The 16,177-nt window shown below is 35.8% G+C and overlaps 1 protein-coding gene across 1 annotated transcript; it reads right to left on the bottom strand.

The window, feature by feature from the left end:
• Window positions 1–4,831: 4,831 nt before the first annotated feature.
• On the bottom strand, window positions 4,832–6,378 carry olig3 (oligodendrocyte transcription factor 3). Its single transcript, XM_028820719.2, has one exon. It carries the CDS (start codon window positions 6,157–6,159, stop codon window positions 5,380–5,382), a length of 780 nt encoding a protein of 259 aa, XP_028676552.1. The 5' UTR covers window positions 6,160–6,378; the 3' UTR covers window positions 4,832–5,379.
• Window positions 6,379–16,177: the final 9,799 nt, after the last annotated feature.

Below are 16,177 nucleotides of genomic sequence, written 5' to 3'. Positions count from 1 at the left end.
TGTGTGTGTGTGTGTGTGTGTGTTTTATCGCATTCGTGTTCATATAGGTTCTAGGCTTTATACTTTATTTTGCTTAGTCTTGTTTTACATGAATAACACAATGTTTCTATGCAGAATTAGTTGCGCATTGATAAAATAAGTAAACATAGCAATAGTCAGGTGTGCATCGGAAAACAAATGAAACAAATGTAAGTATTTTTTACACATTTGGTTAGTTAGTTAGTTAGTTAGTTAGTTAGTTAGTTAGTTAGTTAGTTAGTTAGTTAGTTAGTTAGTTAGTTTATACCCAGTCGCAAAAATCCACTTTTTAAAAGAAAAGGATGGACATTGCCAAATTGTTATTTTCCTTGGATACCACGCTTCAAATTAATTTACAGGCACTGATTTTAGTAGCAAATGCAAAATGACTGCAGAAGCGTCTGTCAGCACAGAATGCCGAACATATGTATCTGTGGATTTGTGGGGCTGACATGCAAATCAAACGTGTCCATCAAAAGCATTTGAGGGCTTACTGCTTCAAAAGCAAAAATTATTTAAAGCTTAGAAATCGAGAAACGACTAGTGGTTATCTTACATGTATTTATATGTTTAGCAGATGATGGAACAGAATCCAAACAATCTGTGATTGCGCTAGTTTTCGTCTTCATGTTGAGTGGACTATGTTTCCAGCGAGCAGATCGTATGTTGAGATAATTTTAACTGCAATCTACATGTAAAATGAGCCTTGTACAGTTGAAGGATGGCGAAGGCTGCCAAATGTAATTAGAGAGAACGCGAAGAAAAGAATGGCTCTGGATAATAAATTGTGATCTCTGTAATCTTTAACTACTTATTCACATTTAATAACGCTCCCATAATAAGATGAGGCAAGCGACTCGTTTTTATCACTAAAATACACCCCGTACACCCTTAAAGGGTGCAGGGTTGAAAATCGAAAAACTTTTCTTTAAAGAAACCGAATGCATTGCATATGTGATTTTAAGAAGAAATCTCGAACATAAACTGAAAAGTTTTCCTTTTCATTCAGCTCTGGATCACTTTTTTCTTCAGCTACAAGTACAGTGTCAAGTTACATGTTGCATACCCAATTTATACATCCAGTCATTTTTTTCTGTCAAATTAACTGTACACATTAATCCAGCTAGCCGTAAACAGTATAGCGTTTCTTTCTTGAGTAACAATGTAGCAAATATTCCGAATATTGTTTCACTGAATGGACTTAATTGGTTTTCCTTTAATCATTAAGCTTAAAAAATAAAATTACTGGAATAGTCAAGTTAGGAAAATGGATGGGTGGGTGGGTGGATGGAATAAATGTTTAGTATCTAACATATCAGAATAATAAATATTCCTTTACTGAATCGCGTACTCCTGAAGCATTTCCGCCATGGTAGCTGCATTACACATCTTCATGCTTCAGTTCAAGCAGTACTGCTCAATAATTTTAGCGGGGTCACACAATTACGCAACTATTTCTAATGAACGACCATATAAGATTCTTAAAGACAGTATCGATTTGTGGCCGTTTTGATTAACGTTTCTGCTATACGTAACAATTATTAAATCTACTATAACTTAGAACGGGCGGCGCCGTCAAGTACCGTTCGGTGACATCTTCTACCGAGTTAAATTAACACTTGCTAAGTATTTGACAATCAATGCGAACTCTCCTGCTTCAGCAACCACTTTTAAACTAAGTCTGTGTGGTGACCGCAGCACAATTACTGTCGAAATGTCTAAGATTTTAGCACTCTACAGACCTGTGTCAATCGCTCCAAGCGGTGTGGAATTAACACTATAGGTAATTGGCCGTGTAACCAGCCTACTTCATCTGTGAGGTGATTGCAAACCATCCAGCCTAACAACTTGTTCATTGGACCTCTGAGCTTCGAGTCTGCGCCTCAGAGAGCTCCACGTGCGTGCCATTCATTCAGCTAGCCGTGAGTGGGAGCGCGCGCGCGCGCGCTCGCCTGTGTCCTGGGAGGAGAGCGTTTCTCGTACATTCTACCTTAAGATCCCAGGAGCTGACCCATTAAGGAGCCTCAGAAAAGAGTCTCCACGAGCAAAAAATCATTCAGCCTGTTGGAAAATGCGCATCTTAATGGTCAATGGCTACTGCCTTTTATTATTTTTTCTTTCAATTTTCAATTTGCAGTGACACAATAAATATAATAGGATGTTTCCGCACTATAATTACATTTCTATCTATCTATCTATCTATCTATCTATCTATCTATCTATCTATCTATCTATCATGTGTGTGCAATTTCATATTTACCTGTTGTTTAAAGGAATTTTAAAAATAAAACATAAATATCCATAATCTATCTATCTATCTATCTATCTATCTATCTATCTATCTATCTATCTATCTATCTATCTACGGAAATGGATAATAATACTACTACTACTACTACTACTACTAATAATAATAATAATAGATTAGCTGTTTTAACTTGTTTGTTTTATTAATATATGGTAAAGTGGAATCCACAAGTGTTTATTTTCCCTTGTATTTGGTTGCCATTTTCATCCCCAATACATGTAACAAAAAAGTGCAAACTCCTCTGTGTATCTCATTAATCTCAGCCCATCTGCCACCCTCCTGTCTATGTGTAACTGTTTGTATTCTAAAAACACTGTTTTATTCGAAACCCCCATTGCATCGCCAAATATAAAACAGTTACTTTGAGGAATAACTTGAGCTTCACAACTATAATGTTACAAAAGGCTGCTTAATCCACTCACTCATTTACATGTTCTAAGAATAAGGAGTGAATGCATAATCTTTTGCATTTAGGGCCCTGTAATCCTCACTTTCTCTCTGATGTGATTCTCTCCCGGTTCCACTACGAACAATTAACTTGTAATCTCCACAAACATACATTCTTCTAACCAGAAACCCAAACGACCGCCACCCCCCCACCAAACCCCACACCCCCGACCCTGCCCTCACACGTTTTTTTTCTTTCTTATTAAGGAAATTGAAACTAAAGCATTTCTTTGCAGATATTTCAAGTTTATAATCTCGAAAATAAAATGTATATGCTTGAGCATTGTGTTACTAATTTGATTATTCTGAAAATATTTTTTGTTATAAAAGACTTCAATCTATTTGGCCTACGTGTATTTCGTTTAAGTATAAATGATTCAACTAACTGCAAATTATTTTATTTTTACTGTTCTATTCCATTTATCGCATTTTTTTTTATCCTTGTGTTCGTTGACAGTATTCACAAATGTTTGCTGATTCTGGGTAACTTTTGTGTTTCGATACACCTAACACAAGCGAAACAACATCCTCGGAGGGAAAGTGTCTGTTGTCCTGGGTTTGAATGTGTATGCTTATATGGTCACTTGTAACTATAAGCAGCAAGCAATGCGCTACTTTTAATTATTGATTAAATAAATAAATAACCAGCTTTAAGAAATATCAAGATGAGATATTAGGACAGCGGAGCTATTGGCTAAACAAACGAGCTTGGTGGACTGACTGGTATCCTCTCATTTGTCGATTTTTTTTTTATTCTAAAAAGGTTGGTATTAAGCACTTATATTTTTTTCCTTGCCTTTCTCTGTTTCAATGATGAATATTGATCCTGCATAATCTTAATCAGTGTCTACCTACCGACCAGCGCGAGGATTTTTACAGTTGCAAGGGCACATCTTCTGTACTTTCGTTGGTTTTCTAACGGATTGGTATTTGTTACTTGAATACTAACACTTTAAAACAGTCCTGGAGATAAAAATGAGAAAGAAAGAAAGAAAGAAAGAAAGAAAGAAAGAAAGAAAGAAAGAAAGAAAGAAAGAAAGAGAAAGAAAGAAAGATTTCTTCTCAGGTTACTACTTCAAAAATAGACTTCAAAAATAGAAAGAAAGAAAGAAAGAAAGAAAGAAAGAAAGAAAGAAAGAAAGAAAGAAAGAAAGAAAGAAAAGATTAATGTTTAAAAATTTAGAAATAATATAATTTAATTTAATATAATTTACAAATTATAAAACTAAAATCTCCAGTTTTCTAATTAGTCACTTTTTTAAGTGATATAGTATATAGTATCACGCAATGCAATCTACTATCTCAAATATTAGTCTGCATTCCAAGTTTATAATTACAATAATTTATTTTGGAAGACACACTGTTATAATGATGAACAATATTTTTGTTCGTAATTGCGAGAAAGTTTTACCAAAATACTGAGCCTACAAATCACGACACTCAGCGCAAAACTCGTGCAAAAAAAGAAAAAAATGGTTCACTTGAAATCTTTTCATTTTCATTTGTTTCCTATGTTAAAATTTGGACATTTTCAAATAACTCTGTGAAAGAAAGAAAGAAAGAAAGAAAGAAAGAAAGAAAGAAAGAAAGAAAGAAAGAAAGAAAGAAAGAAAGATGCAATTTCTTCTCAGGTTGCTACAACAAGTAAAGTAGGACTTCAAAAATAGAAAAAAGAAAGAAAGAAAGACCAAATATCGTTTTTTCTCGTAGAAAAATCACATTTTTTTTCTTTGACATACACACATATAATGTCCGTTTTAAAAACTTGTTTTTATTCAAATATCATCCAGAAACACTGGGCAATAATAAATATATCAATAATCATCAAGAATATACAAAAATAAGGACACGAGTTTGTCTTTGATGCATAACAAAATATTCCCGGCAAAATGAATTTCACAGCCGTTTCTGTAATAGCAGAAGCCATGCGTAATTTAGGAAAAGGTTGACAAAACACGGACAGCACTTATATAGCTAAAAAAATTAAAACCTACATTCTCAGCATTGAACAATAACACTGAATAAATCTGATAGGTTGTGTTTTGATTTTTTTTTCCCAACGAATTAAATAAAAGATCAGAATGAATCCTTCCTTGTTTTTCCTATTTTTGCAAGAATGTGACATTTAAATCCTTGTTACAAGGAACACACGCATTCTTGTTGGGCGCTAATGATGCCATTCAATTGTAAACCAAGACTAATCTCTTCACATACATGCAACCTTTTATTGAGTGATTTATTTTGTACAGAAAAGGATTTTCATAAACTGTCCCTGCTTAGAACCGAGGATGAGTAGATTCTAACAACTAAAGTTGCACAAAAACATCTAAAACCTTTTCCGTCGTATTACGAGCAGTATGTACATACATCAACAATTTGGGTAACAAAATGGAGTGACTGAAATAGAGACAGTTAATAACCAACAAGACATTTATTTACCTTGGAAGGTCTTAGTAATTAAGCCAGATCCTTGTTACAAGGAAAAAGCTATTTTGGCTTGATTAAACCTAAGAAAAAAAGGAGCATGCACGAAACTGGATTGGCTGTTTGCGCCTTCCTCTTGATTATTTGAAACAAAGTTCGCGTGAGTGGCCATGAAGTTTTATTTACTTCAGCAAGTCCTTCGCTTCTGCTGAAAGTCTTGACATGCCAGTAGAAGTGATGGCTGAAAGCTGTGGAGGTGGAACCTGGCAAATTGTGCAAGGGCACGGCAAACCTGCCCAATGCTGGAAACCGCTGCCCAGTTGTAATGGGGGCGTGGAGGGCGTCTTCAGCAAAGAGTGGGGGGCTCTAATGGAGGTAAGTCCGGGTAGAGCCGCGGAGAGAGTGGAGGGCGTACTGGACGAGAGTGCGCTCCCGAGGAGTGGGTGGACCTGGTGAGCCGGGTTGGCAGAGTGTCCTCCAGCGTGACCCATCGTCCCGCAGTGGAAAGCCGAATGGTGCCCACCGTAAATCTCTCCCACAAGTCTTTTCATCTCATCCAGAGAACTGGTCAACATCAAAATGTAGTTTCTGGCCAGCAGCAGAGTGGCGATTTTGGAAAGCTTTCTTACCGAAGGTCCGTGCGCGTATGGCATTACCTCCCGGAGGCCGTCCATGGCCAGGTTTAAGTCGTGCATCCTCTTGCGCTCTCGCCCGTTGATCTTGAGCCGCAACTGTTGCAAGTCTTGCTCCGTGGCCTGCTTCTTAAGTTTGTATTTACCTCCCCCGGGCGCTTTGTCTCCATTCCTGGAGAGGTGCTCGCTTGTCATTTTCTGCAGCAAGTCGTTCTGCGTGGATGACACCGAGTTGAGGCGTGTATCCTGGAGGTGGTGGTCTCTTAGATACATCTCATCCATGTCTGGTGACGAAGCTCTGCTGGAGACAGAGCTAGAATCTGAATTCATTTTATTACTTCTGGCGGGGAGGAGGTCACTTTTCGCTTTTTACCCCCTCTTGTCGCTCTTACTTAAAAGTCACTTAAGTCCCTCGGTCACCTGACGCAAAGTAGAAAACTTTTCCTTTTTTGAGCTTCTTAACTGCACGCCCGGGTTTCCTTTCCTGCTTTGTTTTTGGACTCTTCAAGAAACTACTTTTATATTGGGAAAACAAATAAATAAATAAAAAATAAAAAAAAAAATCGCAGGGATGCACCTTTTTGGTCTGTGTGGAGGTGAAGCGCGGGGCTGAGTATTTATAGGGCTGCTTCAGAGACGGGAGACAAAAGGAGCCCTCCTATTCATAATGGTCTTGTTAGTATGACGCGCCCATTATTCGGGGCGGTGCGCTTTGACTGTCCCATTTAGCGTAGAGCCCCATTCATATTCATTGTGATGCCACCGTAGGGGGACACCTCGGTCCTGGACAGTCAGAAACCAAGGCAACTCGAAAACACTTCTATACTTAGAGCAAATAGTGGATGATTTCATTTAAGTTAACTTTCATCTTATAGTCCTGCAGTCCCATACGGGTAGACGACAACTCGAAGCTATAAACTAAATTATTTGTGCTCTAGGGCCGTATTGCTATGAGCAATTGGCATATAAATAGAGATTATATGGGTTATTACGCTCTGGAGGAATAGTTAATAAACGATCCGGCCATTACTCAGTTACGTTATTATTTGTTTTTGTATATTTTGTAATTTATAACACAAGGTAGATCAAACGTGATTTTCTTTTTATTATTCATTATCTTACTGTTAACGATGTGTTTGAAAATAAACCATAAATGTACAGACATTATGCACCTGAAGAAAGAGTTACCGACTCTCCGTTATTTGTAACGTATTAAAATATATATAAGAAAAAAAAGTGCCATGTTTTGACATTTAGGTCTTCAAAAGTATAGCGCACATGGCCTAGAAATCGCTAATCCTTCCACCCGGGTATCCGTTATTCCACCCATTTTTTATTTTTATAAATCCCTAACATATTCAACTCACTCTGGTCATTAAAACGGAGCGTTTCCCTGTTAATAAAAAAGAAATGCAGACTGCCATGGTGGGTTTGCTCAGCCTACTAGATATGCGGGATTTATTCAAAACTGTATTGGGTTGTACTATGTGGATTGTTTAATCAATTTAACTTAATGTAAGCAAGGGATTATGATAGCGGTTATCGTATTTTAAAAGATACACTATAGCATAAAGTAACGGTGCCCTGTCAGGTACATTTTTAATTTGGGGGGTTTCTGATAAAAAAAAAAATTGTAATGATTATGTCTAATTGTATATATCCAAAATGATATTTATAATGTCTTTGAAAACGGTAAATTGAATTTAATTTAACCATAAGGATTTTGCGATGAATGTGTCGAAATCAAATCAACTGCAAGCAAAGAATTCATTTTTTTGGTGATGGGTGACACCGGAGTTAAAACTATTTGCTAATTTTCAGGTAAGCCGTTGCGGGATTATAAGGAAAGCCATTTCAGTGAGGCAAGGAATGAGGCTGTTCGGTAGATAAGACGCAAAAGTTTATACTGAAATGGGTGTACCTGCCGACCCATTAAAGTGGGCAATAAAAACTGAGAAAATATGTCTGGAAACTTAAAGAAGCATATACTCAATGCTTTTGAACGTTTTAATTTTTATTTGCTATTTTTAAATCAAATACCACGTTGCAACAATTGTTGAAATGCTATGCATATTCTGACATTTTGGTAAGCGCAAATATTTACTATTATTTATTTTTGGACTGACACAATCTCTTAAAAGTTAGGATTCAAAGCGGATTGTGTTGCAGATGTGCCCTGCAAAGTCACGACGTTTGTAAAATGCGATTGTAAAGAACTACATAATCAAGCTCGAATATATACTTGTAGGTAGAAGGGTGTATAATGTAAGTCACTCTTTCATATCAAGCGGAAATTACTGCATTTATGGGAGTTTTAATGAGCAATGATAAGTCTATATATTTGCATAATTAACAGTGTTTTATCCTTAAGGAATGAATGTTGTCCTGTCTGTTGAGGTCAAAGCAACTCATTACGTTGTGTTGTTGTTGTTTAATATCTAAACATATTTAATGACAGATGCTATGATCTGCTCAGAAGAAGGCACATCTGCACAATTCTTTTATTAAATTGTGTATTTTTAGGTTTTCGGAGAACGACTGTACATACCGTCAGCTCGCGTCTCCACCTCGTGCTGTGTTTGCACGTCTTCTTGAATATCCAGGCACAGATGGACTTACGCTTCCTATCTTTTGTAAGGTACGTTCCGTTGTATGATGAATATTCGTAAATCTGCACATAAATGATAAAAGACATCAAATGGACTAAGTAGCTTGCTTTTGTAAGATTGCAAATCTGCAATTTAAAAAATTTTAAATGTAACAGAATTATAAAACAGTTCTCGCTCCGTTCTGGCAAATTTTTGAAATGGAAGCAAGGATGAGTTCTAGAGTGACGGAGAGGACACCGGGTTAGGCGTCTGCTTTTGGGGTTGGCAGCATTCATATGACAGATTTGGAGTAATGAAGTATATCATAGTACTACTCCTACGTTCAACAACTACTACTACTACTAATAATGATGACCAATCATGAGACAAACCAGACGTAAACAAGCGATGAATAAACGGATTTTGATAACAAGCAACAAATAAGAACTTAACTGTTACTATAAAGCAATGGAAAAGATCTATAAATATATCTATAGCCTGTAAATTCTCCTTAAAACTTACACACTACTACTACGAATATTAATAATAATAATAATAATAATAATAATAATAATAATAAATAATGTAATGTTGGCGTTGATGATTATTGCATTTATAAATGTCAAAATTTTCCAAACTTTACTAAAGAAACATTTGTGCTCCCAGCATGGCGAGACCTAATTCAACCCCACCAAGTGTCCTTATGTTGGAGATGAAAATTCAAACGTTCAAGTCAAAGTAGGTTTTATGACATGGATGGAGTTATGTATTGACTTTACCTTTTAGTATGTACGTATAAGATATGCGTCCAACTATTTTTTGGAAAGTTAGAAACGCATAGTTTAACAACGCAATAATTGTGACTAAGCTGCTGTTTTCATAAGAGTTTGCAGAAGAAATGCATACTTTGGAAGAAAGTAAACACTATCAAGTAAGAAAGAAAGAAAGAAAGAAAGAAAGAAAGAAAGAAAGAAAGAAAGAAAGAAAGAAAGAAAGAAAGAAAGAAAGAAGCAAATTCTTCTCACATACAAAAAACAAAGTAGAATCTCAATAGAACTGTCTGGAAGGCCTGATTTTCACTTAGTTTCTATATACGGTACAGCACAATTGACTGACATTGATCTTATTATAGTAGCATAGCCACATTCCCTATCATAAAATAAGTAACACAGTAAAGTACAAAATATTATACTTCGCGGAAATACGTCAAATATAAAGTTAAGAACACCACATGTAAGCTTATAAACAAAAAGTAACAATAACAAGTAAATACCCTGTACATGCAGTAATATACTTTCCTTGTGGCTGATATGTAAAATGCTACCAATAACGTTGTTGTTGTTGTTCTTCTTCTTCTTCATAATAATAATAATAATAATAATAATAATTTGTTAAATACATTGGTGTAACAGTAACTTCAAAGGTTTGTTGCACTGAATACTTTTTTACTTTTTCCAAGTAAATTCTCTTTATTTTAATTGAAGACATGAAGAAAATACATAGATTTAAACTACAATCTGATCACGATCTATGCAGTGCTATTGGGTGGCCAAGTCAGGTAATGTATTTTTACTGTACAGGTCAACAGGTTGTTTTAAGTGGAGGGTTTTTTCATTCAGTTCCTGCCTTGCGCTCAGTGCTGCCAGGACTGGTCCGTCGACTCGCCGCCATTGGATAAGCGGGTGAGATGATGGATCGTTTACCGTTTTGCTATGTAGCTAAAAGAATTCCACACAGCGACTCCAAGTGCATACCGTCCTTTTTCATGCAAATTATTTTTTAACAATTATTGATAGATAGATAGATAGATAGATAGATAGATAGATAGATAGATAGATAGATAGATTGATAGATAGATAGATAGATAGATAGATACTTTATTAATCTCCAAAGGGAAATTCACATATCCAGCAGCAGCATACTGATAAAAACAATATTAATTAAAGAGTGATAAAAAAACACAGTACATACGTATGTTTTTGCGTCTTCATCATGATAACGTCTTAGAAGCTAACAATATCATAAATATTGTTGAGGATTTGCATACAATACGCATTAATAGTCATTTGTTTTTCGTCTGTAGCGCCGTGCACTGTAAAAATGCAAACACCATTCTGAGTGGCCATGATGATGTCCATACGAACGAAGGTGTCATTTTTGGAATTCAACGACATATTCCTTCAAAGGACGATGACCTTCGAGACACGGTAGGCTGGTTTGTCGACAGAAAACATTTTCAAAAAAGTTGTTTACTCATTTTGATATCTATCTATCTATCTATCTATCTATCTATCTATCTATCTATCTATCTATCTATCTATCTATCTGTGCTTTTTTAGCGTGTCGTATTTCACAAATCTCCGTCCGGAACAATAATCTTGTATCCCTTATGCTTATTTGTCGGCTTCCACGCTTCGTGCAATGCTTTCACAAGATATCAACTTTAAATCTTTTTAGTTTGTTTCTCGTTATTGCATAACATAGCAAAGTAGAGGAAAATTTAAACTTGCTCCTTTTTACATTTTCACCCATTGAATAAAATCAGATAAACATTGTTTGTATCTAGTCGAACTATTAATTTATTATTTGAAGTTTCTGTCATAAGCATGTTTTATATATCTATGTAATTGTTTGCGACTTTAGACAGCACATATTTTTTAAAATCTCATCGATTCATAATGTCTACATTCACTTAACATAATAGGGTTGCGAGGAGCCGGAGTCTATCGGGTGCATGGCATGAATGAGCCGGACGGCCTTTTCATGCCAGAAGAGCCCACCTCGGATTGACACACTCCGCACTCAGGCACACGGGGCCGTTTAAGGTAACCTGTTACGCTAAGTGCGCCGTCCTCGTGCGGATCACCTCCGTAGACAAAGGCAGAACCTGCAAACTCCACGCAGACTGTGAGGCAGCAGCGTTAAATAACAGGGCCGTTCTCTTCTCAGAGATGTTTGCATTTCTCGATTAGTATCATTGAAGTACATGTCGAGAAGAAAAACCTGAATGTCATTTGTAAAACGTCACTGTTTTTTTTTCTGTTGATACTTGTTATGGGCAGCTGCTCCTCATGGTGTTTGTCAGTGTTATATTTTTGTTTTTTTAGTTTAATAACTGATTGGGCATATATTTAATATTGCTAACTCTTAAAAATAAAGGTGCCAAAGAGATTGTTCAAAGCAATGCCATAGGGGAACCATTTCTGGTCCCCAAAAGAACCATCCAAAAGAAGGTTCCGGAACAAATATTTATTTCAATCCATTAGGTTCCATTAATAACCATGAACAGATGTTAACAGATTTGTGAAATACCAATGGGTTCCTGACTTTGAGAACCTTCGCTGCTTACAAAAACACTGGCTAAGTTTACATTTTCTTGCTCTATCAGCATCCTGCTAGGTAGCCTGGTATTTATTCAAGATTTACATTTTTTTTTCACAAATTAGGAACCTTTTCAAAGTTCAAAGAACCAATTTTATATGGCAAGAACCCTTCCCAAATTTAAATGGTTCTTTATCAAGCAATGGTTCAATGGGGAACCGCAGTAGAGTGCCACTTTAGATCCATCATTTTTAAGAGTGTATTGTGATCAGCTTTGCCATGTAAGGAGCCCTGTGATGGCAGACACAATCTATGGCAGTCTATACTATAGAAAGAAGATTGGTTACTGTCTTCATTACATATATTCAATAATTTTCATTTTTCTAACTCACTTATCTAAGGCAGCGGCACACAGAAGGTGGAGCCAAAAGAAAGAAAGAAAGAAAGAAAGAAAGAAAGAAAGAAAGAAAGAAAGAAAGAAAGAAAGAAAGAAAGAAAGAAAGAGAGTTTTAAGTTTTGAATCAAACTTTATTAATCAGTAATAAACCAGTTGTTTACATTATCATAGGTAAAGAAACATATGCAAAGGGTATGTTCTAAATAAACTCTGGGTTTCACAAGGCCATGAAATGACCTAATCATATCACAGTACCTATTTCACTTGACTTTCTCTTGTCCCAATTTATCTTGGCCTGTCTAATGAGGAAATTCCCAATATGACATTCACTCTGGCTACTTGTATTTCCAGACGCACCATAAATAAATACACAATCATTAAAAGACAAGTTAAGAACATTAAAAGCAGAGTTAAGAACTTTTTTCATTTCTCTAACCTGCTTATCAAGGGCCAGGTCACAGAGAAGGTGGAGCCTAAAGAAAGAAAGAGATTTTGAGTTTTAAATATACCTTTTATTAATCATCAATAAGCATTATAAACAAAAAGTCAAAACATCAAATAAGACAAATCCTTATCTGAACCAGGATCGTGTACTATGCAACGGTTTCATAGAGAAATGCAGTCAAAATAGGATAAAAAAAATCATTAATCATTTTACAAATTGCATTGTTTGTACACAATTGCTCTGCCAAATTATGCAAATTTTGGATCATCTTATAAGCCTTTATGGCACAATATGAAAAAAGAAAGAAAGAAAGTCATATATAATATATATAATAGAAAAAAGAAAGAATGAAAAGAATTAAATGTCACCATATAATAGACAGAAAGAATAAAAGGACTCATTTTGATTTTTAAATTGTCTTTGTTTTCAGAAATCCATGCAATTTGCTGAACAATTAGCAAAGCAGATGACATTGTAAAATGTTAATACACCACAAATAGAAAGAAAGAAAGAAAGAAAGAGAGAGAGAGATAGAGAGAGAGAGAGAGAGAGAGAAAGAAAGAAAGAAAGAAAGAAAGAAAGAAAGAAAGAAAGAAAGAAAGAAAGAAAGAAAGAAAGAAAGAAAGAAAGAAAGTTAAATTGTCTCTATTTTTCAGAAATCCATACAATTTACTGATGTAAAAAATACAAAACAATTAGCAAAGCAGACAACAGAATACAAAACTCAGTTCCTGTTTTAAAATGTTAATACACCAAAAATATAAAAAAAAGAAAGAAAGAAAAATCATTTTGATTTCTTAAATTGTCTTTGCTTTTCATATTGTTAAAGGTTAATATACCACAAATGAAGAAAGAAAGCAAGAAAGCAAGAAAGAAAGAAGCCTAAGTTTTCTTTGTAGTCTTTTATTTGTTATTTTAAACACATCACGTCCCATTCCCCCATCCCAACAAGCACCGGTCACAAATCAGGACCAATCCTTGGGCATGGCACCAGTCCACCTCAGGGTGAACACACACACACACACACTTGGGCCAAGTGGACAATGCTAATTTCCCTATCTTGCATGTCTTTGGACTGTCGGATTAAACAGATTCAAAGACAAGGAGAGCATTCAAACTCCATGCAGCAAGCAACCAGGACATGAACCCTGATCTCCTTGTTGCGAGGCCACAGCACTACAACTGTGCCACTGTGCCGCCCTATATACATACCATAAATCTGTATTATAAAGCTGACAATAGCAAAAAGAATACAAAAAAATCAACAATAATAAAAGAATTAGGTAAACGCAATAAATCCTGTGGGGAGTAGCATTACCACAAACAATGACACTTTTATGTTAGCGAGATATTTTTTCTAGATATACTGTATTTGTTTTGGACATTTTTTTCGTACTTTAATCCTTGCATTTTGCTGTTATATGTAAAAGAATAAGACAAAAGAGTAGTGCATACAGTGTATCCAGAATGCCTTTGAAACTTTTTTTTCTTTAAGAAACAAAATAAAGAGTGCAGAAAAGAAAGCTACCCCTCATAAAGGTGCTGCAATGCAAAGAAAGCCTCTGGTCTCCTTTACTCTCTCTTGGTGGCATTTGAAAGTGTAAAGCTTTGAATACCAATTGCTTGAACTGGACATATGTGAATCCCTTCTAAGCCTACTAATCCTGTCTCCAAGTGGTTCTTTGTATGTAGGGGCAACACACATAGATCTAAGTGAAAGTGGTACTAATCCAGGCAATGCGGAAAAATGTCTCAGTGTCAGCGATGGGGAAAAGGAACAGCTCTCTGGCAGAGGGACGCACTGGAGGGGCCATTGTCTAAATGGGATATGAAGAGGTCTTCTTACCTGTTTGCAGTTGCTGAGGGAAGGAAACCCACCCAGCAGGAAACACTGATCTTCCACCCTGTACATCACTAAAAACACCAGAGCAGATCACAACTGCACCAATTTTGACAAAGATTTTGTAATTTCTACATTTTTTATTCTGGGGTTGGGTGTGGGTGTGTGTGTGTGTGGGTGGGGGGGGGTGCTCATAGAAAAAAAATGCTTTTATCATGAACAATGAATTTATTTAGGCTCACTTGCTATGAAATAAATGAGATGGGACCACCTATAAAGCATAAAGTTGAAAAATAGGTAGTAATAAAAGACATAATATATTAATAAACATGAAGCACTGAACCATTGAATAACATCATTTGATATAACATGTTAATCCTTCAGGGACTGATAATAATAAAAATCATACAATAAATTAATAAATATGAAGCATTAAACAGTTGTATAATATAATTGTCATAATTAGCATCTGATAATGTATGTTTTGCTTGTTTTTATCCATACTATATGTATCCTATTACATGACAGACATAACTAGCATTTGTTATTAAAGGAAGTGACTTTCGCAGCATCAAAGACCTTCATTGTCATGTTACTTTTCAGGAAGTCAATGCACAGCTGGTCCACTCCTATAAATATTTGAGGGTCCACATCAATGACAGGTTGGACTGATCTCAGAACACAGAGGAACTATAGGAGAAAGGGTAGAGCAGAATCATCTTTCTTATGAGACTGCGCTCCTGAATAGAGACATCCTTCACATCTTCCATAATTCTGTGATGGCCTGTCTGATGTGCTGGGCTGGTAACATCACTTCAAGACAGGCCCACCTAATCAACATGCTGATTAAAATGGCAGGCTCAGTTATAGGCCACACTCTGGACCCCCTGGAGGTCATTGCAAAGGAGACAATTAAAACAAAACTGAGTGTCATTATGAACAATGCTGCACATCTCCGCTCTGACACACCAACACTGAGGATGTTCAGCCAACAGATTATTCAGCAGAAGTGTGTCAGGAAGCGCTACGGGAGCTTCTTTATATCAACAGGAATATGCATGAAAGTGCCTCACTGGCATCGGACTGCCAAGTCAGAAATTTTCTTTTGTTTTAATTCTCTTCCTTTTTATTCATTCTGGTATGTGTTCAGACCATAGTGTGTGTATATATATATTTATCTATCTATTTTTGTATTTACTTGTTAAAGAGCTACTGTAAAAAGCCAAATTTAACCCCTGAAGAGAAATGAAGTTCTATCTTAATCTTACTTTTGCCTACTTTGGGGTTTTTATAAATGTGATTTTCAGTTCCAAAGTCAGTTTCATAACTGGTTCAATCAGTTAAAAAGTTGACCTTTATTACAATTGTAATTTATTTACAAGACACCGAAGTTTTGTTTGGTCTCTTCAACACCTTTGTCATGCTTCTGACGTCACGAGTTGTGACATTATAAATTTTTGATGATCACGTGTCGCTGTTATGATCTCCAGTTTTTTTATAAATGTTTTCTGCAAATGTTTGTGCAGTTTCAAACAATCTATATACAGAGTAAGAGTCAAACCTTTTAAGTTAATATTAATAATAAATTCCCATACGTTTTTGCTTAATTTGAACAGAATGAAAGGTTATACATACAGCAGCTCCATAGATAATGAAAGGTGCTGTTTTAGCCCCTATAAGCTAACATGTTAATGTTCATATCTTTAATGCTGTGCTCTAGTCCTGTATTTCAACAATAAAATGATCTCAGATTGTAG

Source organism: Erpetoichthys calabaricus, chromosome 15 (genome assembly GCF_900747795.2).
Source record: "Erpetoichthys calabaricus chromosome 15, fErpCal1.3, whole genome shotgun sequence".
In the NCBI taxonomy this organism is placed as follows: Eukaryota; Metazoa; Chordata; class Cladistia; order Polypteriformes; family Polypteridae; genus Erpetoichthys; species Erpetoichthys calabaricus.
Note: the sequence above shows the minus strand (reverse complement) of the source record. Positions and strands in the feature narration are given on the sequence as shown.